Below are 23,960 nucleotides of genomic sequence, written 5' to 3' on the forward strand. Positions count from 1 at the left end.
TCATTCGAAGAAAGTGGATGACCATCAATAGGTAAAAACATCAATGGTCATCCATTGCATAGTATGCTTCTATTGATGGCCAGTTGCATTATTGCCACGGATGGCAACCATCGATAGCAATGCCAACGATGGCCATCCCTAGACTGAAGTAAATCTTTGCCATAGATTGCAATAGAACAGTGCCTCTAGTGGCCACATGATAGTGGAGCAGACAGAGCACTTGCCTGTTTTGAGCCTCATATATGTGTGGATTTAAAGATGCGCTGAGAATGTGTCTGTGCATTGCGTTTGTACTATAGATGTACCCAAAGCAAAGATACTGGCAGCTCTGAGGCGTGTGATGTCCAATGTAATCTGCATGTAAACAGTCCCAATCGGACTCCCAAGGCTCAAAGGACCTTAGGGAAAAACATTTCTTTGCATGCGCACTGCGTCAAAGACGTTCTTCTTACATCCAGCTCTGAATGAGGCCCTATGTCTGTAGTCAACAGGTTATGAAAGGCTACAGGTGCCTCCAGTGGTGAGCGTAGGAATAACACCCAGGGTACATAATGCATTTGCCCCGTATAAATGAACGGCAAGGTGCCGGGTACCTGTGTGTATCCGAACATGGTTCTTGTAATTGGTCGCACTGGCGAACGCTCTGCCGCAGCCTGGCTCGGAGCAGTAGTACGGCCGCTCCCCGGTGTGAGTGCGGATGTGGACTTTTCGGATGTTGGAAGTGGTAAAGGATCTTCCGCAGCCTTCAAACGGACATTTAAATGGCCGCTCTCCTGTAGTCAAATAAACAATGCAACTCAGTCAGTGACTTAATGCGAGAAAGCTGAACAGGTCCGGCCATTCCACCAGATCACATAAGGGCATATCTTGTTGCTTGGCAACCAAGGGGATCTCATGTGAGGTGATTGGCTGATAGCTGTACAACGGTGTCTTTCACTGGTCTGAAAATAATTTTGTCTAAACACGTCACACGTATGGAGTAAATTCAATGCTCTTTGGGGAGCTGTGACGGCGAGCAGTGCCGATAGCTTGTGGGTCAGTATTCAATTGACCCCCCCCTGCATTAGCGGCAAACCTCGCCGTTCGGGGGAATCCTCGCCATCCTCTGGTGGCGAGGAGTCCCCCAGAACGTTGAATAGGGTGAGCGGCCGAAAACAAGCCACCCTCGCCGCAGACACCCCCTTGCCAGCAGAACTGAATATCGCCCTAAGGCTTATGTACCAAGAAATAGATAAAATGCTAAGAATGCCCGAAGCAGTCATTCACCTTGTAACTGTCCCTTATCTAGCACAGGGAAGATGTATGAAGCAGTGATAAGGGAGGAGAAGCTGCCATTTTTAGCAGAGATCTTGAGGATCGCTCACAGCAACATTGGAACTCAAAGGGTTAATAAAAACCCAAATAGATTTAAATAAAATGTAATCTTAAGCTTGCGAGCAGGGCCCTCCTACCTCCATGTCGGTTTGTATCTACCCAGTTTGTTTAATCACTGTTGTTTCCAATTGTAAAGCGCAACGGAATCTGCCGCGCTATATAAGACACTGCAACGGAATTTGCTGTGTAATGGTGCCCATACACGTGAGATATTGCACGCGATTTCAATAAACCGCAGCTACAAAACCCATGGATCGCATATGCCATCGCCCAGTCTTTTGAAATGTTTTTACAAATCCTGATGCCCACAGCTGACTACTGCCACCTGCTGTCCGCTCAGCTACACCGACGCCCGCCAGCCCTCTTCCAGCACCCGACGGCATGTGACAGGTTGGGCACCGTTACTTTTTCATGTAGCTTCTCACTGTTATTATGTTGCATAAGACGGATACAGGGGGAGACGGCTGTATATTGCCCAGAGATCTGACTGCTAAAAGGGATATAAAGTGATCTGATGACACCCTGCGGATACAGAGAGATTTGTACCAGGGATCGCTGTGACATCAGCCAATCACATTACTCTCAGTGTTTTCAAATCTGAAATATTTCTTTCTAAGGGCTCCCAGGGGTGTCAGGACAGCAAGTGCTCAGGCAGAGGACACCATGTTCTGTACAATGGCTGAGCCTCCCCCACCCAGCACTCGGAAAGCTGCATTCTCTGCCAAGGTGCCGCCTGTTAGAGAATGTTATGTAATGACACAATGCTACGGCAACAGGAACTCCCATAATAACCCGTGGCGGGATCTGCTCTGCAGCACAGGAGGAATAACGGCAATACTGACACGCCAAATAGGGGGACACGTTCCACACCCCTTCCAGCTCTGTAGCAGTTATATCATACATGTAATAATACAGTTACAGTAGGCATCCTTGTGACGTGGTGGAAGAGGTGTTGAATATTCAACTTTGCAGTGGGGGGAAAGTACCGGTAGGTAAATCAGGACACCAGATACGTCATCAATACAAAACATGTGTGTAACAATATAACAGCCGGGGAGTCTAGGGGTCGTCTGCCATGTGATATACTACCTGTAGTCTGAGCGCCTCTCAGTGTAGTGCTGTATATCAGCTGGGGACCTGCCCACCGGATCCCTGTTACTACCTTGTACCAGCCGCCGCCTAGTTAGTATATAGGGAAAGGGGGGGGGGCTGCATACGTTCCCCATACCAAACACCGTCCTGGAGGCTATTTATCTGGGAGTAGGATATACAGTACATAGATAGATACTAATCCTCCCCCAAGTGCCTAACTGTAACCCTCTGCCAAGTGCCTAACCATCACCTGCTGCAGCCTAACCACCCCCCAAGTGCCTAACCCTAACCCCCCCATGTGCCTAACCCTAACAGTCCCCCATGTGCCTAACCCTAACCGCCCCCCATGTGCCTAATCTTCCCCCATGTGTCTAACCCTAACAGTCCCCCAAGTGCCTAACCTTAACCATCCCCCATGTGCCTAACCCTCTGTCCAACATGTGCCTAACCCTAACCTTCCCCCATGTGCCTAACCATCCCCCACGTGCCTAACCCTAACCGCCCCCCACGTGCCTAACCCTAACCTTCCCCAATGTGCCTAACCCCCCCCATGTGCCTAACCATCCCCCAAGTGCCTAACCTTAACCATTCCCCATGTGCCTAACCCTCTGTCCAACATGTGCCTAACCCTAACCTTCCCCCATGTGCCTAACCATCCCCCATGTGCCTAACCCTAACCTTCCCCCATGTGCCTAACCCTAACCGCCCCCCACGTGCCTAACCCTAACCTTCCCCAATGTGCCTAACCCTAACCATCCCCCAAGTGCCTAACCCTAACCGCCCCCCATGTGCCTAATCTTCCCCCATGTGCTTAACCCTAACCGCCCCCCACGAGGTGGTGGCAGCTGATCATTATAATACACGTGACACAGAGGGGCGGGAGGTGGTGGCAGCTGATCATTATAATACACGTGACACAGAGGGGCGGGAGGTGGTGGCAGCTGATCATTATAATACACGTGACACAGAGGGGCGGGAGGTGGCGGCAGCTGATCATTATAATACACGTGACACAGAGGGGAGGGAGGTGGTGGCAGCTGATCATTATAATACACGTCACACAGAGGGGCGGGAGGTGGCGGCAGCTGATCATTATAATACACGTTACACAGAGGGGCGGGAGGTGGTGGCAGCTGATCATTATAATACACGTCACACAGAGGGGCGGGAGGTGGCGGCAGCTGATCATTATAATACACGTGACACAGAGGGGCGGGAGGTGGTGGCAGCTGATCATTATAATACACGTCACACAGAGGGGCGGGAGGTGGCGGCAGCTGATCATTATAATACACGTGACACAGAGGGGCGGGAGGTGGTGGCAGCTGATCATTATAATACACAACACACAGAGGGGCAGCATTTGGCAGCAGCTGGACATTAGAGCACATGTGCCCCACAGAAGACCAGCATTTGGTGGCAGCTGGACATTAGAACACACGTGACCCACAGAAGAGCAGCATTTGGCGGCAGCTGGACATTAGAACACACGTGACACAGAAGACCAGCATTTGGCGGCAGCTGGACATTAGAACACATGTGCCCCACAGAAGAGCAGCATTTGGGGGAAGCTGGACATTAGAACACACGTGACCCACAGAAGAGCAGCATTTGGCGGCAGCTGGACATTAGAACACACGTGACACAGAAGAGCAGCATTTGGCGGCAGCTGGACATTAGAACACACGTGCCCCACAGAAGAGCAGCATTTGGGGGAAGCTGAACACACGTGACCCACAGAAGAGCATGGAAGCGTCACCTGTGTGCGTTCTGATGTGTTTCTGCAGGTCTCCTGATGTCTTGAATGACTTTGTGCAGTTCTCCTCTGTACACCTGTAAGGCTTCTCGCCGGTGTGCGTCCGTACGTGACTTTTCAGGCCATAACCTGGAGAATAGTAAAATGCTGTCAATGTCAAACCTTTGGGCACAGGTAACTCTATAGATAGATAGCAGCGACTGTATCAGCAGATGGCAATTTTGTAGGTTATTCAGACCTGATCACAAAGCGGCTTTCTTCTCAAATGGACGAAACCATGCTGCACTGCAGATGGGACAGATGTAACATGTGCAGAGAGTTACATTCGGAGTAGTTATTTTGTCTCTGTGCAGGGTAAATACGGTCTGCTTTATTTTTACACTGCAATTTTAGATTTCAGTTTCAACACACCCCACCCAAATATAACTCTCTCTGCACATGTTACATCTGCCCCACCTGCAGTGCAACATGATTTGAGAAAAAAAAAAAAGCAGCTTTAAATCCAGGTCTGAATATCCCACTCATGTCTGGCTATCTCAGAATTTCCTGGTGCAGGTTAGTACAACACTTCTGAAACAGACCAGACAGACAGAAGGGGATTTCTTGTTAAAGAGTAGAAAATACATAAAATTACTATACCTGTTGCAAAGGCTTTTCCGCAGCCACCATGTTCGCACTGGTACGGCCGGTCCCCAGTGTGTGACCGTTCATGCACCTGTGAGAAACAGACTTTAACGCCCTGAGAATGGCTACAGTTCAGCAAACGGTATATATTTTGGGGAATAATGAGACTGTCAATAAAATCCCCTACAACATGTCAGCTTTCAGCTACACACACGAGGCCTGACGCACTGCCCTGGTTCTCTACCCGCCATTGCACCAATCACAACCTCAGAGACAGGAGGGGCAGAGACATGGGTGTGACCAGAGACAATTACAAAAAGCACCAGTCTCTCTCTCTCTCAATGGGGCTACATGTTCTCTTACAACACAAATTCACCTTCGTGTTTGTCTCTGGGTCCTGATCACACCAGTCATTCTCAGTGTGTCCAACAGCTGTCTAGTTTGGAAACAAATTCATGCAGAATAAAATGTGTTTGGGGCTCGTTATTAGTGAATTTAGCACTACAATAGTAAGAATCACCAGCGTGGTGAGAAGGAACCTGACTCCGGTGATTATTGGACACTCGTGTGGGTGTAAAAACTTGGCCATGTCCATCTAATACAGGCATATCCAAGCGATGGCCCTCCAGCTGTTGTAAAACTACAAGTCCCATCATGCCTTGTCACAGTTTTAGGGAATGCTAAAACTATGGCAAGGCATGCTGGGATGTGTAGTTTCACAACAGGTGGAGGGCCACAGTTTGGACATGCCTGATCAAGAAGATGACCAAACACATAGGACTATTGGAACGGTGTTCTGTCTCTGAAATTGGTCCATCTGTATCAGCAGTAATTCCACATAAGCCAAGCTACTGACTGGCAGTGCCCAGGCCAAACTAATATCCTATCATTTCATATATCATGTGGATGGACAACACAGGGACGTACAGATTACCATTACGATGGGGTATAGGAGAGGCCGCTAGTCATGTGACACGTTTACCTTGAGGTGATGAGCCGTAGTATAAAGCTTCCCGCAACCATCATAGTCACACCGAAACGCTTTCTCGTTCGTCTGCGGAGGTTTCGGCGTTACCCGGGGTGCATGCCCTTGCAAGACAATCTACCAAATAAGACGTGCAGGGTTAACCCTTTCCCAGTACCAGAGGCTGACACTACAGACTATGGGCGATATCCTATCAGTCCTGATGCTATTTCGGAAGGATATTGCGATTAATGACCGATAACATGTATTATCCAGGGTCCAGCGGCTGCTAATTGGGAAGCATCATTCCCGATAACAGCGGGTATCAGGGGAAAAGGATGCCAGCATCTGGGCTAATGGGGTAGCTCCTGGCGGACCTATCAGCAGTGGTGAAGTTCTGCTGCGAATAGGATGCCCCCTTATGGAGGGTTATGGGATATAGAGTTCCCTGTAGGCTGTTTTAGCAGGGTGCTGCCCTTTTAAAGGGCAAAACGCCCTCTGACCCTTTAGCAGCGCCATGCTAAAACACCCAGCCATGGGTTTCAAACATGACGCAGGGACCCACAGGCACATTGATCAGAGTGCTTGGGCAAAGCACTGCAGCTCCTTAGGTGCCAGGCACGCCCCCAACTTTGCCAGCGATGGACATATTCCCACCGGTCCTGCCCAGATTGTCCATTCAAGCGGTCCGCTTTCCCCCTGATCCTGGAGGGATCACTGGGCTAGACAGAGGATATTGGGTTTATGATGGTAAACTGAGGCATCCGTCACACCCCACCAGTCCCCCATTGTAGCGTCATGTTTACTGGTCACACATTAGCAATTAATACAATCTCACACACACAGAACAGGAATGGAGAACAGGCACAAACCTGCATCTTCTTCTCTGGCTCCGGCTCATTGATCAACGTATTATTGCCCACATTGTCCCCACCTTCAATGGACACCTGAAAGAAATGCACGACAATTAGCACCGCCCCGTACACAGGTGCCGTGTTCCGTGGTGGCGGCTCTGCAGTGTGGCGTGCTGTACCTTGGCAGCGTACTGCTCTAAAGCGCTGATTGTGTCTGGGTCGATGGTGGCTTCTCCCGTGTGCAGCCCGGACACAGTGCCGTCAGCCTGTATCGCCAGAATGGTGTCCTGCTGCGGGACCTGTACTGTATGGTGAATGTACGCCGTTGTGCCATCCTCCAGCTGCACCGCCTGCACCGAGCTCTGGTCGTAAGAATCTGCCAGGATAAGAGGACTGGATGCATAACTATCTGATCTGTGGACTGAACACATTTACAGATGGAGTAGAGCTTGTTGCTGTGGGGGTCAGAGATTGAGGAACGGTTTAGCTACGGAGTAGACGCATTGGGGTAAATTTAAAGATGGGAGTTCTATTGAAGATTGGACATTGCCCATAGCAACCAATCAGATTCTATCTATTATCTTTTACTAGGTGCTAAAAAAACTTGACTGGTACCTTTCGTAGAATGATGAATGTAGGCGGTGGTGCCATCTTCCAGCTGCACCGCCTGCCCGTCTTCCAGGCGTAGACTATCTATGGGGGCAAACATACAGCACTGTTACCAATTCTCCCTTCATCCTCTTCTGCCGCATAGACAAGTAACTACGGGGAGATGTAAATGAGCTGTAGAGAAGCTGCCCATATCAACCAATCAGCATCCACCCAACGTTTAATGGAATGTATGTGATGAATGCCATCTCAACGCTGATTGGTTGCTATGAACAAATTCACCACCTGCCCACTTCTCAAGGCTGGACATCTCCCCCACACTGTTTTCATACCATGGTCAAACCTCTACTTACAGTACATATAAATATCTGTAATTACCGCCAGCCGTGATGATGTGTCATGACATCATTGAATCTAGTTATGGTGTAATCGGACATTGGGGTCATCATTCAGTGTCCCGAAACTGCGGATTGTTATTAGCATTAGGTGTGAACATTCGCCTTCACCGTCGGCGGGTACTCGGTTAGTCAACAATCACTTTTGCGCTTGTGCAATCTTTGAATAGCGCTAAGGTTCGAAGTGATTTATTGCTGGGAGGTATGGAACGGTATCGGACATTACATTGTGTACATTAACCCGACGCATGACTTACTGTAGGACGTCAGCAAAGAGCACACTGAAGGCTGAGCGGCCAATCCAGAGCTGCATTTTTAATAAATGGGAGGTATTCATTCCACAGTTCAACCGTAAGCGGATGGGACTGGATTGCCGACTGAACAGATTGCACAAAAAGAAGGAGCTGTATGCAGCCCTGCACCCGCCCCTGAATCTCCGGCTATGTCAATTGCAGCCAATGTGCTCTCCATGGATTGTCCGGACATGGGGCCCGATTTGCAGCCATGCCAATTATCAGAGGGCCGCGCAGGCGCACGATTCACATTGAGCATGCGCAAGCCCTCTATGTGGCCATTCCCTGGCTTATAGACAGCTGGCTGGCGTTTGTTGGACGGCACTCCAGCATTCTCTGGGAGTGCCGTAAAAAATGCATGCCGTTGGGAGGGAGGGCAACTGATATCAGCAGCTAACCCCCGTTCTCCCTAGGTCTAGACTTATGCGGCACTGCACATGAGGTAGGGGGGGGGGGGGGGTTCATTCATGTGATGATGATTGATTTTGAATGGGTATGGGCGGGATTTCATTGGGGCAGAGCGGTGGCTAACTGATCAGGTCTGCATAGGCCTCATTATCCATATATGGGAATTATCGCCAGAACCAATCATCACGGCTACAGAGGGTTTCAGGAAACGTTCTTTACGCGCATGAAGACACTTTATCACGTACAGACAGGAGGACGATTAATCCACTGCATGCAGGATCAGTGCCAAACAACTGCTGCAGGCTCCGCTGGCAGCGCAGGGGTTAATACAGCCCTCTTCCTGCTGGGTGACCTTTACGGACACAATTGAACACTGCTTACCACTTTTAGAGACATGTTGAACGTAGGCAGCAGAGCCGTCCTCCAGCTGAATGACTTGTCCTTCCATCAATTTGCCATCTACAGACAGAACACACACACAAATCACAGAGTTCTGGAGATTAGCGTTAGCCCCGTCTGCTGCCGCGGAGATGCTACCATCTTACCTTTGGCGCTGTGCTGTATGTACGCCGTAGAACCGTCCGCAAGGGTCACTGCTTGTAGGCTGACACCCTCCATGGTGTCCATGCTTTCTCCATCTGTGGGGTGACAGATCTCATTATATTAGGGGCCTGCGGTATAATAATCTGAGTATAGGCAGCTTTCCAGAAAACACATGCTTAGGTTCAACTTGCTAGTTACTTGCAAGAGAACAGTCCCCTCACTGCAAGAAGAGTCCACTTGTCTTCCTACGACACCAGTGTATTATAAATGTCCCTTTGCACCTCTTCAGTCCAATGTCCATTATTAGGAAAAGCTCAAGGCCACTTCACCCAAAGGTCTCAACGCTATGCGTCAATACAGAGGATTGCAGATGGAAAAGGTTACGGTTACCTGTCACAGCCTCGGTGAGACACAGAGTGACGTGTCCTCCGTCGCCACCTCCTCCCGTGAACTCGGTCATTCCTTGGGAATCGCGGTTTATCTGGGCTAGCAGCATGGTTTTACCTGGAAGGAAACAGGAAGATTCTGGTCACCATTCTAGCGGAACCATGAATTCAGGTCAGATAGCCACAATTCTAATCATGCCAATATACAGCATACGGCACTTACGGGACAGAAACAGATTTTATCAGAACAAAACTGCACATATTTTCAGTTGCGGAACTACAGAAGGTCTCCTGTGTCCGTTTTACCACCTTTTGAGGGGTTGGCTGGTTTAAACCAACCAAGTTTAAACCAAATGGTTTACCACTACAGGCACGGTGCCGGAACTTCTTTATAAAAAAGATAGAAAGCCTATTATTATAGAGTATTATTCCACGTTTGTAATCTTGTAGTCTTCATTTGAATGAGCTGAACTAATGCAGTAAATTCATACACAAAACAGAGATATGAATGGCGGGAGGGTGTATCAGATCAGAGAGGTGCTAAATCTGCCTAGCATCAACTAAGACTATACAAACTCCTCCGCTAACAAACCACAACTAACATTCTCAATCTTAAATAGTAATGAACGGCAACACATTAATGAGGCAATACACAGAGAAACACGTTTATGGGGTATTTATCCCCGACAGGGGAAATATCATTTCTCACCTATTCAATGCTGCCGTTAATGACATAATTAAAGGGTGTCAGATGCGACTTTTAAAGTCGGATCCGTTTTGATGGAAACTGACGAGGACTGTCTTATTTATGTCAGTTTTTCGACAATTCGGGGCTGTTTTTGGCCGATCAATGGACTTTCCGATACTCGACAGCCGCAACATTGAATTTCTGCTGTCGAGTTGCTGTTGTATCGGATGAAAACGGCCTGGGATTTCAACTGTCAGGACGTTCAATGGCCTCAAATGTGAGCGATTAAGCAGCTGTGTATGCTCCCCTGCGACATTCCTATAAGACGCCTCCCTAGGTCTGAATAGTAACCTCCCAGCACATTTCCAATACTGTGAACCATGCAGCAGCAGCACTTTAGTGCATACACGCCGTGGTCATCAGCATCGTACGCAGCTTCAGGATCAGCCAGAGCATGGAACCTTAGCCACCATTTTCTCCAGAACATAACCCGCTGTCAGTGCACCAGATCCAATAAATAAATACTGCCTGCTTTATTCCTCTGTAACCTCTGATGAACTTCTGTATAAATGCTGGGTAATGTCCAATATAAGAATTTCTCGGTACTCTTTACCTAGAACGGCGCCCGTCGCGGGCATCGCGGGTACATTTATGCCTGCCCGCGACGCGACCGACGCGATGCCCGCGATTTTCCCATTGAAAACCATGTTAAACTTGAAAAATCGCGTCGGTCGCGTCGCGGCCGGCCATAAATGTACCCGCGATGCCCGCGACGCGATGCTCCCGATTTCCCATAGGAAGCAATGTTAAAAGCCGCGATGGACCCGATTTTAGTGTTAAATGCCTCAATCCACCCGATTTGGCCATAGAAATCAATGTTAAATGGGCCACAGAGCCCATTAACCCTTAAATGTCCCCCCAATTTTTGTACGCCACCCCACGATCCACGCCAACCCGAAGCGTGGCGAGCGCAGCGAGCCCGCGAGGGGCGGCGGTACGCGTCCTACGACCTTTTCATGCCCTACTATCCACGTCGGCGTGGAGTTGAGAATAGAATAGTGTGGCGAGCGCAGCGAGCCACCGAGCCCGAAGCGTGGCGAGCGCAGCGAGCCCTGCGATGGGATGCGGATACCTTCACAGGTAAGCGCGTCCCCTCGCGGGCTTTACAGGTGTCCGTGGCCACGCGGACACCTGTGAAGCCCGCGAGGGGACGCGTATAACTGTGAAGGTATCCGCGTCCCCTCGCGGGGCTCGCTGCGCTCGCCACGCTTCGGGCTCGGTGGCTCGCTGCGCTCGCCACACTATTCTATTCTCAACTCCACGCCGACGTGGATAGTAGGGCATGAAAAGGTCGTAGGACGCGTACCGCCGCCCCTCGCGGGCTCGCTGCGCTCGCCACGCTTCGGGTTGGCGTGGATCGTGGGGTGGCGTACAAAAATTGGGGGGACATTTAAGGGTTAATTGGGGCTATTTGGGCTCTGTAGCCCATTTAACATTGATTCCTATGGGAAAATCGCGGGCATTGAGGCATTTAACGCTAAAATCGCGGTCAATCTGGCTTTTTAACATTGTTCTCTATGGGAAAATCGCGGTAATCGCGGGTACCCGATTTTGATGTACCCGCGATTTACCCGCGATGCCCGCGATTACCGCGATTTTACCCGCGATGCCCGCGATTTCAATCGTGGGCGCCGTTCTAGGTAAAGAGTACCAATTTCTCTTTATAAATCAGTCACAAAGGTCTTGATTGCACAAGTGTGCATCCTGTATAACCTCCGATACAATGAGTGGTCTTCAGAAACCACGTCTTGATTAGACTCTACTTGGGCACAATCAGCGTGTGTCAATGGATTGCTGGATAAATACACTTATCTGGACTTCCGGTTCCGGAGCTGGAGGAGCAGGCTGCTTCAGCTTGAGCTCCGTGCCTCCCAGCCTTAACATCCCCGGACCGGACCCGCGGACACCCTAGCAAGCCTGCCTGACGCCCCGCTAAACACCCTGGGACGACCCCCTGCCGCTGAGCCGACTTCCCTGGGGCGCGCTCCAGCCGCCTGAACGCCGGGACACCGGCTTCTCCCCGCAAGCCGCCATTGCCTTCAGCCGCCCGCGCCCACGTGACAGGAGACGCGGCGGCTGCCTCGCTGCACCGTACGACGGGGGGAGAGAACACTCCCGGCAGGGCGCTAGCAGCGATCGCCCTGCTGAAAACTGACCTGCACAGCGGCCCTGACACCGCGATCCCGGCTCCCTCCCGCAAACCGCCATTGATACCAGCCAGCCGCGTCCACGTGACCTGGGGCGCGGCGGCTGTGTTTCTGCTGAAAAAGACAGGGGGAACGGGCATAGCCGGCGGGACACCCCAACCAGCCACCCTGCTTGTACACATCAGCCCAGCGGCCCTAAATGTGACGGGAAACAGAGACCCACACCCTGCGATCTGCCGCCAGTGCATATAGCTGCCTGCACCTGGAAAACTGCTGCCACACAGGAGCACTCAGACGGCACTGCTGGGGGACTTGGAGAGGACTACACCCGAGGCATAAAGCACCCTAACCTCACCCCACAGAACAGTGAGTACCCCAAAGGCGGAGGACGCGCCATTTCTGCTCCCTCCTGACCCCCCCCTCCACCTCCCACTGCCAAGCTACTGAGAGGGACAGACCACGATACATCTAGCCATCTCATCACCCTCATCCCCTGATAGAAAAACATAGCAGCTCTGTTACAATGGCTGCCATCAAGCCTGATAAGATACAGGGGACCCCAGCCCCTGAAGATACCCCTAGGCACCGCTCCTCTAGCCGCAGCACTAGAGACAAGATGGCGCCCGCCTCAACTACCCAGCCCCAGACCAAACAGTCACAGCCCACTAGCAGAGGGAGGAAGGGGGCAGACACGCTGGAGACTCTGGTGCCTGCACCACTATCCACGAGCGAGGACTCATCCTCGATGCCAGACCCTGGATCACCTGCCCCATCTACTGCTGGTGATAACCCCCCCCGACTCACGGGTGTGTCCCCGCTCCCACCCCCCCATCAACAACAGGAGCCTCCTATAACATACTCTGCAATGGTGAAAGCCATCCAGGACACAATTAGCCCAATAATGGAGGCCCATGCGAATAAGGTGACGCAGGCAGTGCAAGACTTAAAGTCACAATATAAGCAGGTATCTAAGAGACTCACCGCCACCGAACAAGTGGTGGGAGGAGTTTTTCAAGACGTCGCAGAATTAAAAGATAAGACAACGCTTATGCAGAAAACACAGTATCAGATCCAGGCCAAATTAGATGACCTTGAAAACCGATCCCGTAGGAATAATTTACGAGTGGTGGGCCTTCCTGAGTCCCTGAAAGGTCAGGCCCTCTTTATCTTTATCCAGACCACACTCCCCGAGCTCCTAGGAATATCCGAGGAATGTGCGGGAATGACCGTGGAAAGAGCCCACAGAATAGGCCCGCAGAGACCCTCGGCGGACTCCCGCCCCCGCCCCGTAATATTCCGTTGTCTGAACTTCGTTCATAAGGAGGCGTTGTGGACCGCGTCCCGACGCAAGAGAGACCTTACTTGGAATGATACAAAACTGTACATCTTCCAGGACTACTCAGCTGAGGTAGCCAGGGCGAGGAAGGAGTTTGCCCCCTTATGTTCACGCCTTGCGAGGAGCAACCGAAAATTTGCTCTGATGTACCCGGCCCGGCTTCGTCTGTTCTCTGGTTCAACGTTTAAAGATTTCTCCACCGTAATGGACGCGGAGTCCTTCCTGCAAGAAGAGAACACCGGGCCGGCCTCCCCATCTTTGTTTTCCCAAGATCAGCCTGCTGATGAACATACTGAGACCTAGGAGGCTTTAGGGCTTATTTATCATCTAATGCTAAATTTTGTTGAGAACTAGAAGGTTCTTTTTTTTTCTTTCTTGAATTGTTGAAAATTTATATGGTGCTGTGTTGGTGCGGTGGTGCCGGGGTGGGGGGGGGGGGGGGAATTTCCCCCTCTCCCCCCCCCCCCTCCCGGCCGAGCATTATTAGGATAGTTATTTTCTCTTCTACGTTTAATTGAAAACGGGTTTGCTAGAATTATAGATTAAGTAAATAGATACATTGTTAACTAATCGGGTCCGGAATGGCGGGCGAAAGCCCAAACTGACACCTGATGGGTGCCATATTGTACCACCTTAATGAGGCAGAAGAGGCCCTTACTCTGCTGGTTCGGATCTTGGGGCGCCTGCCTGATCTTGCCACACCTGCCACTTCCCGGAGGTTATTTAATTGTAGATTGTTATATTTGTATTTGTGTTTATTTGTTTGTTTGTCTGTCTGTTTATCTGTTTACCTATAGCGGAATAGGATGGTGAGGGGACTTCTCGTGGGTCACCTTGCTGACGCGATAATTCTGTTAACCACCCTTTCTTCCCTCATGTCTTCTCCCCCCATGTGTCAGATTCTGTCTAATGTCATAATTTTTATCCGTAGAAAGTTCATGCTCACATCTAAGCTCATAATGTTAAACTCAGAAGACGTTGTGGACTCCAGGACCTGTGGGTCGCCTCTCCCTTCCCGACTGACAAATGACATTCATTAAGGTTGGTACGATTAATGTGGGGGGCTTCCACTCCCCTGCTAAGCGTAAGAAAGTATTACTATACCTATCCAAACTGGCCCTAGACATAGTATTCATACAGGAAGCCCATCTGATTCCTGCGGAGATCCTAAAACTAAATACTTTGGGATGGGCTGTATTATCTTCAGCCCCATACAACTCGAAAGCTAGAGGGGTGGTCACCCTGATTAGAAGAAACATCCCAACAACAACGCATTCAGCTCAGATAGACCCCGAGGGTCGCTATTCCATACTAGATGTAACTGTGCATAACTCCAGATACATTCTGGCTAATATTTACGCACCTAATACAAACCAAAGCCAATTTTTTATCACTCTAACGACTAAACTGCTCCCTTACGCCCACCAAAATATAATCCTAGCAGGCGACTTTAACTCAGTGGCATCTGCGGCCTTAGATAGAAATACCACGTCCTCTACCAGACGTGCTAACCCCAAGTATGGAATCCAATACCTCCTCACGCAGCTGCATCTAATAGACGTATGGAGGGCATGCCACCCTATTGAAAGGGAATACACTTGCCTCTCGGCAGCACATGGCACTCTTTCGAGAATTGATTATGTTCTGATCTCCTCTTCCCTTTTCCCTGGAGTGGAGGGATCGGAACTTGAGCCCATAACAATATCAGATCATGGTGTGTGCTGGTTGGCAGTGGCAACATCTGTGGATAGGGGACCAGTCAAACAGTGGAGATTCCCATCCCAGCTGACAGATACCCCATCTTTTCGTAGTATGTTAGAAGCGTCCTGGATGGACTACACAACCAATAACCCCCAAACAGAAGAAGAGTCCCCCTCCCTATTTTGGCAAGCCTCTAAACCTGTCCTAAGAGGAAATATTATGTCTTACACGGCTAAGCATAGAAAAGACTCCCAAAAACTATATATTGAAGCCCAATCACGCCTCACTGAGGCTTACCATAATTTCCAGACCTCTCCTACCCTAGCAAATAAAACCAAATACGCTGAGCAGAAAACACTCTTTGATGCCCTACTGGTTCAACTAGAGACCAAACTCACTTTTTTATCTCGGGCAAGATTCCATAGATACGGCAATAGGTCTAACAGACTGATGTCAAACTTGCTTAGAGGCCAGCATCCCCCTTCGATCATACAAGCCCTTCGCAGAAAAGATGGCACAGTGATCCATTCAGGACAACAAATAACTGAAACACTACATGATTTTTACGAGACACTCTACGCCCCCCCCCACACGGACGAACAACAAAGAACAACATTTTGGGAACCGCTCTCACACCCAACACTAGATACAGACTCATCTAATACTCTAATAACCCCCATAACAGAGGAGGAGATACTGGCCACGATACAGGCACTCAAAACAGGCAAGTCACCAGGCCCGGACGGCCTGTCCAATGAATACTACAAACTACTTGCCCCCAAGATTGTCAAACCTCTTTCGGCCCTATTTAATTTAATACTACAAGGCTCCCCCCCTCCCCTATACTTCAATTCGGCCATCCTCAAAATTATCCATAAAACCGGTAGAGACCCACTACTCCCAAGCTCTTATCGTCCTATTTCACTCCTTAACACGGATTATAAAATTTTCACAAAAATACTAGCGGACAGGCTTAAATTCAAACTTCCCTCCCTGGTTCACCCCGACCAAACGGGATTTGTATGGGGCAGGCATTCTGCACTTAATGTGCGTAAAGCACTAACGGTCATGCAATGGGTGGAAACCACAGAAAACTCTGAGCCTTGCGCTCTATTATCTTTAGATGCCGAAAAGGCTTTTGACCTCGTCACGTGGGACCACTTATTTTTTACTATGGAAAAATTTGGGCTTCCGGGGGAGTTCACCCGCACAGTTAAACTATTATACACGGGATCATCCTCCCAAATATTATCAAACAACTATATGTCCAGCCCCATACCACTATTTAGAGGGACTAGACAGGGCTGCCCCCTGTCTCCCCTATTGTTTGCCCTGGCAGTGGAACCACTAGCTATAGCATTAAGATCTTCTGAGGACTTTACAGGTGTGCGGGTGGGCTCCTCCGAGGTCAGGCTAAGTCTCTTTGCGGATGATATATTACTATTTATCTCTAAACCCAATACTTCCATCCCAGCAATCCAGCATATTATATCACACTTTTCCCATTTCTCCGGCTTTCGAGTGAATTATGACAAGTCTAGACTACTACCGCTCTCAACCCTTTCAGTAGCACCAGACATATCTCAGCACACTTCGCAATTCACTGTATGCACGCACACACTCAAATACCTAGGAGTCCTGATCCCAAGAAAATTGAAAGATCTTTATAACGCTAATATTCCCCCCTCCCTTATATCGGTTGATAAATTGCTATCTGGTTGGATGGAACTACCTTTATCATTGGCAGGTAGAATCACAGTAATCAAGACGATAGCCTTCCCTAAGCTGTCCTATCTTCTACAGATGTTGCCTCTCCAAATCCACAACACGGACTTGCAGAAATTTAAAACCCTATACCTCAAATTTGCATGGGCAGGGAAGAAGGCCCGCATTCCATTCAGCAGACTTAAATTAAGCAAACCAGAGGGCGGATTTGGCATGCCTGATATACAAGCCTTTTCACAAGCAGCTCATTTTAGATACATCACTGACTGGTTCACCTCCAGATCGGAGTACACCATCCCCACGCTGGAAAACCAAATATTCAACCAGTATTCCCCAGCAGCTCTTCTACATGCCCCATTACGACTTATCCCCAAGACAATTAGAGAGTCCATTCTGTTCAAGGCGACTTACAGGTCCTGGAGGCAAATCAACAGAGCCGTACATAGACGGTTCACCTCCTCACCATTTACCACCCTCTGGGGTAACCCCTTGTTTCCCCCTGGTCTGGAGGGTGCGGAGTTTCTCGGCTGGAGGGACAAGGGCATCACAAACATACGCAAAATATTTGACCCAGGAGGCGGAATACTCCCATTCTCTGCATTGCAGGAGAAATATGAGCTGCCACACCGACAATTCTACATGTACCTCCAGTCGAGACACTTCGCACAAACACACCTAAAACCAATGCTCAGAGAAGCAGATATTGACCCAATCTCAGATTTACTGAGACCAGACTGTATACTGGGATATAGGATCAAATACTTATACTCTGCCCTAATAGCGACAGATAAGGAGGCGCACTACCAACAACTCCAGAATAAATGGACCAAGGATATCCCAGATCTATCTCCTTTAGTAACTATACTTAAAAAACTCCCAGTCACCATGAAGCACTTGCAGTCGGTTGCTTTACAAGAGACCCACACAAAATTCTTAAATAGGGCTTACATAGCCCCGGTACAAAGGGCACATTTCGTCCCCAGTGACACGGGAAGATGTTATAAATGCCAGAAGGCAGATGCCTCGTATTTCCATAATTTCTGGGAATGCGGGAAAATCAGAACCTTTTGGGACAAGGTAATCAACTTTGTCAACACTACGTACTCTCTGAGACTCCGGAAGCAGCCGACTGCATGCCTCTTCCTATATTTCGGGGACTGGGACCTTGGTCCAAACAAAGGTCGGATTATCCCGACACTCACTATTATATTAACGATAGCTAAAAAATTGATTTTAACACACTGGATACATAGGACATCCCCATCTATAATGGAACTAAAACAAAATATCTTAAACACACTGTTCTATGAGAGACAGGCGCTGAGAGCCGATCTGGAGAAAGGAGCAGCACGCTTCTATAAAAAATGGGGGCTCTATATCAACAACTTAGATCAACCAACACAAAATAGAATCCAAAAAATGTTCGAGACCACGACCTGGTACCTGCTCAGACAACTATCTACCTAATTGGAATTAGCTAGGTGTACCACCCGAGATTTCTTTGCCAACAAGAAGATAAAAGAGCTATGACATTAGAACCTTTCAAATGGATAACTTAGATAGAGACTATTGCTTAATCTGACTATTGTCTGACGTCTCCCCCACCCTCCCCCCCCCCCCTCCCCTACCCTCCCATTACCTTCCTACCCCATTTGCCCTGTTTGATACATAGATAAGATGGAAAGTTTTGTTGTTCAGTGAGACTGACAGTGCGAAATATAAGGATTATTATATCTAAGAATTCATGTTAATCCTAAGAGACTTATCCCCATGATTGCACATGGATACTCTGTCTATAACTCAATTAACCTTTGTAAATAAGACAACTCTCTGGCAGTGTTATGTATACTACTGTATATTTACCATATTTCCAAATGTTCTAAACAAAAAGATACATGGATGTACCTATGCATTGCCATTTGGCAGTTATGTCTCACAATATCAGTATATTCTATTCCTTTTCTTATGTACTAATTAATTGAAATGCAAAAAAAAAAAAAAAAAACAATAAAAAATGTTTATCAAAAAAAAAAATACACTTATCTGAGAGATGGCACCGATGTACAACAGGAGGCGAACTTCTCTGTGAGATCAAAGAACATTCACAGCAAATCTGAGGGAATATATCGCTTCTTTCTTAGGAATGCACGTATAGCTTAGTTTTTCACTTGTGTGCTGCCCTGGGGCATACTTGCAAATCGGGTCCCCCTCACGGTCCCCCGGGAAGGGGGGCAAGTCTCCCGTATTTCCCTACAGCCCCGGCTTCCCCTCTCCCCGCGGTCTAAAAACTATTACTTTCGCAGGTCCGCGGGGAGGGGGCTAAATGATGCAATTTGCGGCATTTTTAGCCCCTCCACCCACCCACGGACCCGCAAATTAAGGTTTCAGCCCGTCATGGGGACGGGGCTTGATGACATCACCTGTGCCCCGCCCCCAAAACGAAGCCTCTACCCGCCCCCTTTCACTCCTCACCTGGCTTCTCCCGGAAAGGAGTATGCCAAAGTCAGCATGTATGCCCTGGGGTGACTGGCTTATGCCGGCCTTTTTTGGGTTCCGCGCCCCAGATTCAAACTTAGTATTGGAGACCCACCAGAAATTAGGTCACCATGAAGCTGGTTGATTTGCAAATATTTCTTGGCCAATGAATATACAGAGAACCTCTATTATTGATTAATAATATGGAGTGTGAATCTGCAGAATATATCACTGAAAAGCATCAGTCATGGGAGGATATAGAAGATCTGAAAGACATTCAATCTGACCGTGAGGATGTGTAAAGGCCCCATACACACTAGAAGTCACAATATCACCCACAAAGGGCTTTCTGAGAGATATTGTGACCAATATTGCCTAGTGTGTACGCTATATATCATCAATGCACGTTGTTAACGACCCGCTCCCTCATCCAAATATGTTCCTCATTAACGATGGCTATGCTAAAGCCACAGCATGACCGACGCCCCCCCCCCCCCCCCCTCACATGCGGCATCGCCAAGTGTGTATGCACTTGCCGATGCTTGCACCCCCCCCCCCCCCAATATCTGCGTAGGCAGGGATCTCCTAGTGTGTATAGGCATTAACGCCAGCCGTCCTATATGGCTCAGCAACAATGCAAGAGAAGCGCTTCAGAGGCTACCGGGAGGTCTCTGGTGACACAGAGTGGTTGGGAAGGGAATACGGGTGTTGGGTCAACCTATATTCATTGGGTTGACACCTATACAAGGTCGACATGGACTTAAGGTCAACATGCCCCCCCCCTCCCCCCCCCCACACACACACACAAAAAGTGGTTTTTCATACCCTACCATCCACTAGGCGTGGGAGAATAAAAAAGTGAGGCCATGTGAGGGGATGCAATACACTTATATGGTGTCCATGTCGACTTAAGTCGACATATGCACCAAAAAAAGAAAAGAAAATCACCTTGTCGACATTAAATGCCTGTCGACCTTTTGTAAGTGTCAACCTATGGCCTGTCAACCTAATGCATGTCCACTTAATGATCCATACCTAGCACTACAGCCTCACACTGTCCAGCATCCCAGAAGCACGATCCCCACAGGAAGCATAATAATATGGGGGAGAGGCTGCAAGGTATACAGTAGGCCAATATAGATGGAGCAAGTTATGGTCCGGCAGTAGGCAACAGGTGGCACTCCACCTGCTGTGGAACTACACATCCCAACATGCCTTGCCACAGCTTTAGCATGCCTTAATAGCAAAACGGTGGCAGTGCATGCTGGGATGTGTAGTAACACAGCAGGGGGAAGCATACTGACGGGGAGGAGTTATACTAGGTATAGCCGCTGTACACTACAGACATATCGGCGACATATCATATAACACCGTTAGCGGCACATTTACATTTATGTTAATTAGGGAGCCTGAATTCTCTGCAAACCCGCATTATGTAACCTGGACAAAGGGCCTAATTCAGCAGGGTTCGCTAAGCAGCGAATTCACAAACCCAGCGATTATGGAATGAGTGCATTGTGCATGTGCGAGGGTGATTAGTGACGGACAGGAAGGCGGCGTTAGGGGTGGTATCCGGCCATTTCTGGGGGTGTCAAAAAAACGCAGACGTGCCCAAGCATTTTCAGGGAGGGTCTATGATGTCAGCGCTGGCCTTGATTGGCCTGTCTCAGTGGCAGATTAGTGGCAGCCTCGGAGCTGCTCACAGTTTTACAGAAGGCAAAAAACTTCTGATGGTTTGGGAATTGCGTATGGATCTGAGGGTGGACAGCTATCTGCAATAGTATCGCAGTTATCTGTGTCTGGGCAGCGGCTAACTACTCAAAGTGTACTGCAACCTTGTAATCCATGCTGAATCAGGCCCAAAGGCTGTGTATAGAGAACTCATGTTACATCCAGATCTTAATGTACCAGCGCCACCAAGTGGCTGTGTCATGCACACTGCAGGTAATGCGCTGCAAAATCTACCAATAAAGTTACCGGTAAGTTGCCTAATGCCCCTTTCCCACTGCAGCTAAAAAATGGTAAATTGACGATTTTCAGCGCAATTTACCGTTTTAAGGCTGCAGTGGGAAAGTGCCAGAGTTGAAATACCGTTTAAAGCTAAATGGTATTTCAACCCGTTTTTAAAGCAGAGTCCTACACGGCTAAATAACGTTTAAGAGGCAGTGGGAATGCCTTTTAAACGTTATTTAGCCTCCAGGCAGTCCCAGTGCCTGATGAGACCTAGTAGTTCTCACTTTGTGCATGTGTAATGAGCGGCTTATTAGTATGCACGTGCACTCATTACATATGCGCAAAGTGAGAACTACTAGTTCTCATCAGGCACTGGGACTGCCTGTACCCTGCATGGACCCCCGCTGCCTCCCCACTGCCCTGCATCCCCGTGCAGGTAAGTACAAGGGGAGGGGAGGTGGGGGCACAGGGCAGGTACGGGGGGTTAGGCACTCTTTACACTTGGGGGGGGGGGGGGGGTTAGGCACTCTACATTTTACACTGGGGGGTGGCCAAATTTCGGGGGCGTGGCCTATACTTGCGGCTCTCCCGCGAGGCCACGCCCCCATTTTGCCGCTATGGGGGCATGACCCAGAGGCTCTGTGAGCCTCTAGCCATGCCCCCAGCCCCCTGGCTGCGGGAATAGACGCTGTGCGCATGCGCACAGCGTTTATTCCCCGCTGCTTAGCAGCCGACAGGGGGGACTCCCAACAGCCCCCCCTCGCCGCGGGACACTGCCGCCCGCGGGTGGGACAGCGGGACAGGCCCTGATAATCGGGACTGTTGGGAGGTATGCTTAAATGGTATTTAAAACGGTAATCTGCTGCAGTGGGAATGCTAATACTGTTTTAAATACCATTTAAGATTACCAGTACTTTAAACTGGTCTGCAGTGGGAAAGCAGCATAAGTTGTAGGGTAAATGTATGCAGCAGTGATAAGGGAGAACTGAGCCAGTGTAGAAGTTTCCCATAGTAACCAATCAGCATAAAGAGTTCCAAGTGAATCTGTCAAAATACATGTGGAAATGGCCAAGCAAACATTTTCATGTCACTGCCCCTGTCACATGCAGCCCTGTCCTCACTGACACATCACTCATCTGATATACTCTGTGCTGCTGGGGACCCAGCTCCTACCACTATATAACTCTCAGTCTGTGGCTTCCTGCTGCCCCATTCCCCTCCTCACATCATGTCACTGCCCCTGTCACATGCAGCCCTGTCCTCACTGACACATCACTCATCTGATATACTCTGTGCTGCTGGGGATCCTGCTCCTCCCACTATATAACTCTCAGTCTGTGGCTTCCTGCTGCCCCCATTCCCCTCCTCACATCATGTCACTGCCCCTGTCACATGCAGCCCTGTCCTCACTGACACATCACTCATCTCCTGGTATACTCTGTGCTGCTGGGGGACCCTGCTCCTCCCACTATATAACCCTCAGTCTGTGGCTTCCTGCTGCCCCCATTCCCCTCCTCACATCATGTCACTGCCCCTGACACATGCAGCCCTGTCCTCACTGACACATCCCTAATCTCCTGATATACTCTGTGCTGCTGGGGACCCTGCTCCTCCCACTATATAACTCTCAGTCTGTGGCTTCCTGCTGCCTCCATTCCCCTCCTCACATCATGTCACTGCCCCTGTCACATGCAGCCCTGTCCTCACTGACACATCACTCATCTCCTGGTATACTCTGTGCTGCTGGGGACCCTGCTCCTGCCACTATATAACTCTCAGTCTGTGGCTTCCTGCTGCCCCCATTCCCCTCCTCACATCATGTCACTACCCCTGTCACATGCAGCCCTGTCCTCACTGACACATCACTCATCTCCTGATATACTCTGTGCTGCTGGAGACCCTGCTCCTCCCACTATATAACTCTCAGTCTGTGGCTTCCTGCTGCCTCCATTCCCCTACTCACATCATGTCACTGCCCCTGTCCCATGCAGCCCTGTCCTCACTGACACATCACTCATCTCCTGGTATACTCTGTGCTGCTGGGGGATCCTGCTCCTCCCACTATATAACTCTCAGTCTGTGGCTTCCTGCTGCCCCCATTCCCCTCCTCACATCACATCACTGCCCCTGTCACATGCAGCCCTGTCCTCACTGACACATCACTCATCTCCTGATATACTCTGTGCTGCTGGAGACCCTGCTCCTCCCACTATATAACTCTCAGTCTGTGGCTTCCTGCTGCCCCCATTCCCCTCCTCACATCATGTCACTACCCCTGTCACATGCAGCCCTGTCCTCACTGACACATCACTCATCTCCTGATATACTCTGTGCTGCTGGAGACCCTGCTCCTCCCACTATATAACTCTCAGTCTGTGGCTTCCTGCTGCCTCCATTTCCCTCCTCACATCATGTCACTGCCCCTGTCACATGCAGCCCTGTCCTCACTGACACAGCACTCATCTCCTGATATACTCTGTGCTGCTGGGGGATCCTGCTCCTCCCACTATATAACTCTCAGTCTGTGGCTTCCTGCTGCCCCCATTCCCCTCCTCACATCACATCACTGCCCCTGTC

The 23,960-nt window shown here is 49.5% G+C and overlaps 1 protein-coding gene across 5 annotated transcripts in view; it reads right to left on the minus strand.

The window, feature by feature from the left end:
• The window catches only part of ZNF143 (zinc finger protein 143), a 50,967-nt gene that overhangs the window by 14,809 nt on the left and 12,198 nt on the right, over positions 1-23,960 (minus strand). For 2 of the 5 annotated variants that reach the window (XM_083164610.1, XM_083164614.1), the window contains exons 2-12: positions 9,303-9,416; positions 8,915-9,007; positions 8,751-8,828; positions 7,280-7,357; positions 6,844-7,085; positions 6,683-6,757; positions 5,829-5,948; positions 5,223-5,282; positions 4,862-4,937; positions 4,226-4,351; positions 594-773 (exon numbers count right to left, since the gene is read on the minus strand). In XM_083164610.1, the coding sequence (XP_083020736.1) occupies positions 594-773; positions 4,226-4,351; positions 4,862-4,937; positions 5,223-5,282; positions 5,829-5,948; positions 6,683-6,757; positions 6,844-7,085; positions 7,280-7,357; positions 8,751-8,828; positions 8,915-9,007; positions 9,303-9,416 (1,242 nt within the window). The remainder of the gene's footprint in view (positions 1-593; positions 774-4,225; positions 4,352-4,861; positions 4,938-5,222; positions 5,283-5,828; positions 5,949-6,682; positions 6,758-6,843; positions 7,086-7,279; positions 7,358-8,750; positions 8,829-8,914; positions 9,008-9,302; positions 9,417-23,960) is intronic. The other 3 variants (XM_083164611.1, XM_083164612.1, XM_083164613.1) reach the window with 3 other exon arrangements.

Source organism: Crinia signifera, chromosome 11 (assembly GCF_055691185.1).
Source record: "Crinia signifera chromosome 11, ASM5569118v1, whole genome shotgun sequence".
NCBI classification, from domain to species: Eukaryota; Metazoa; Chordata; class Amphibia; order Anura; family Myobatrachidae; genus Crinia; species Crinia signifera.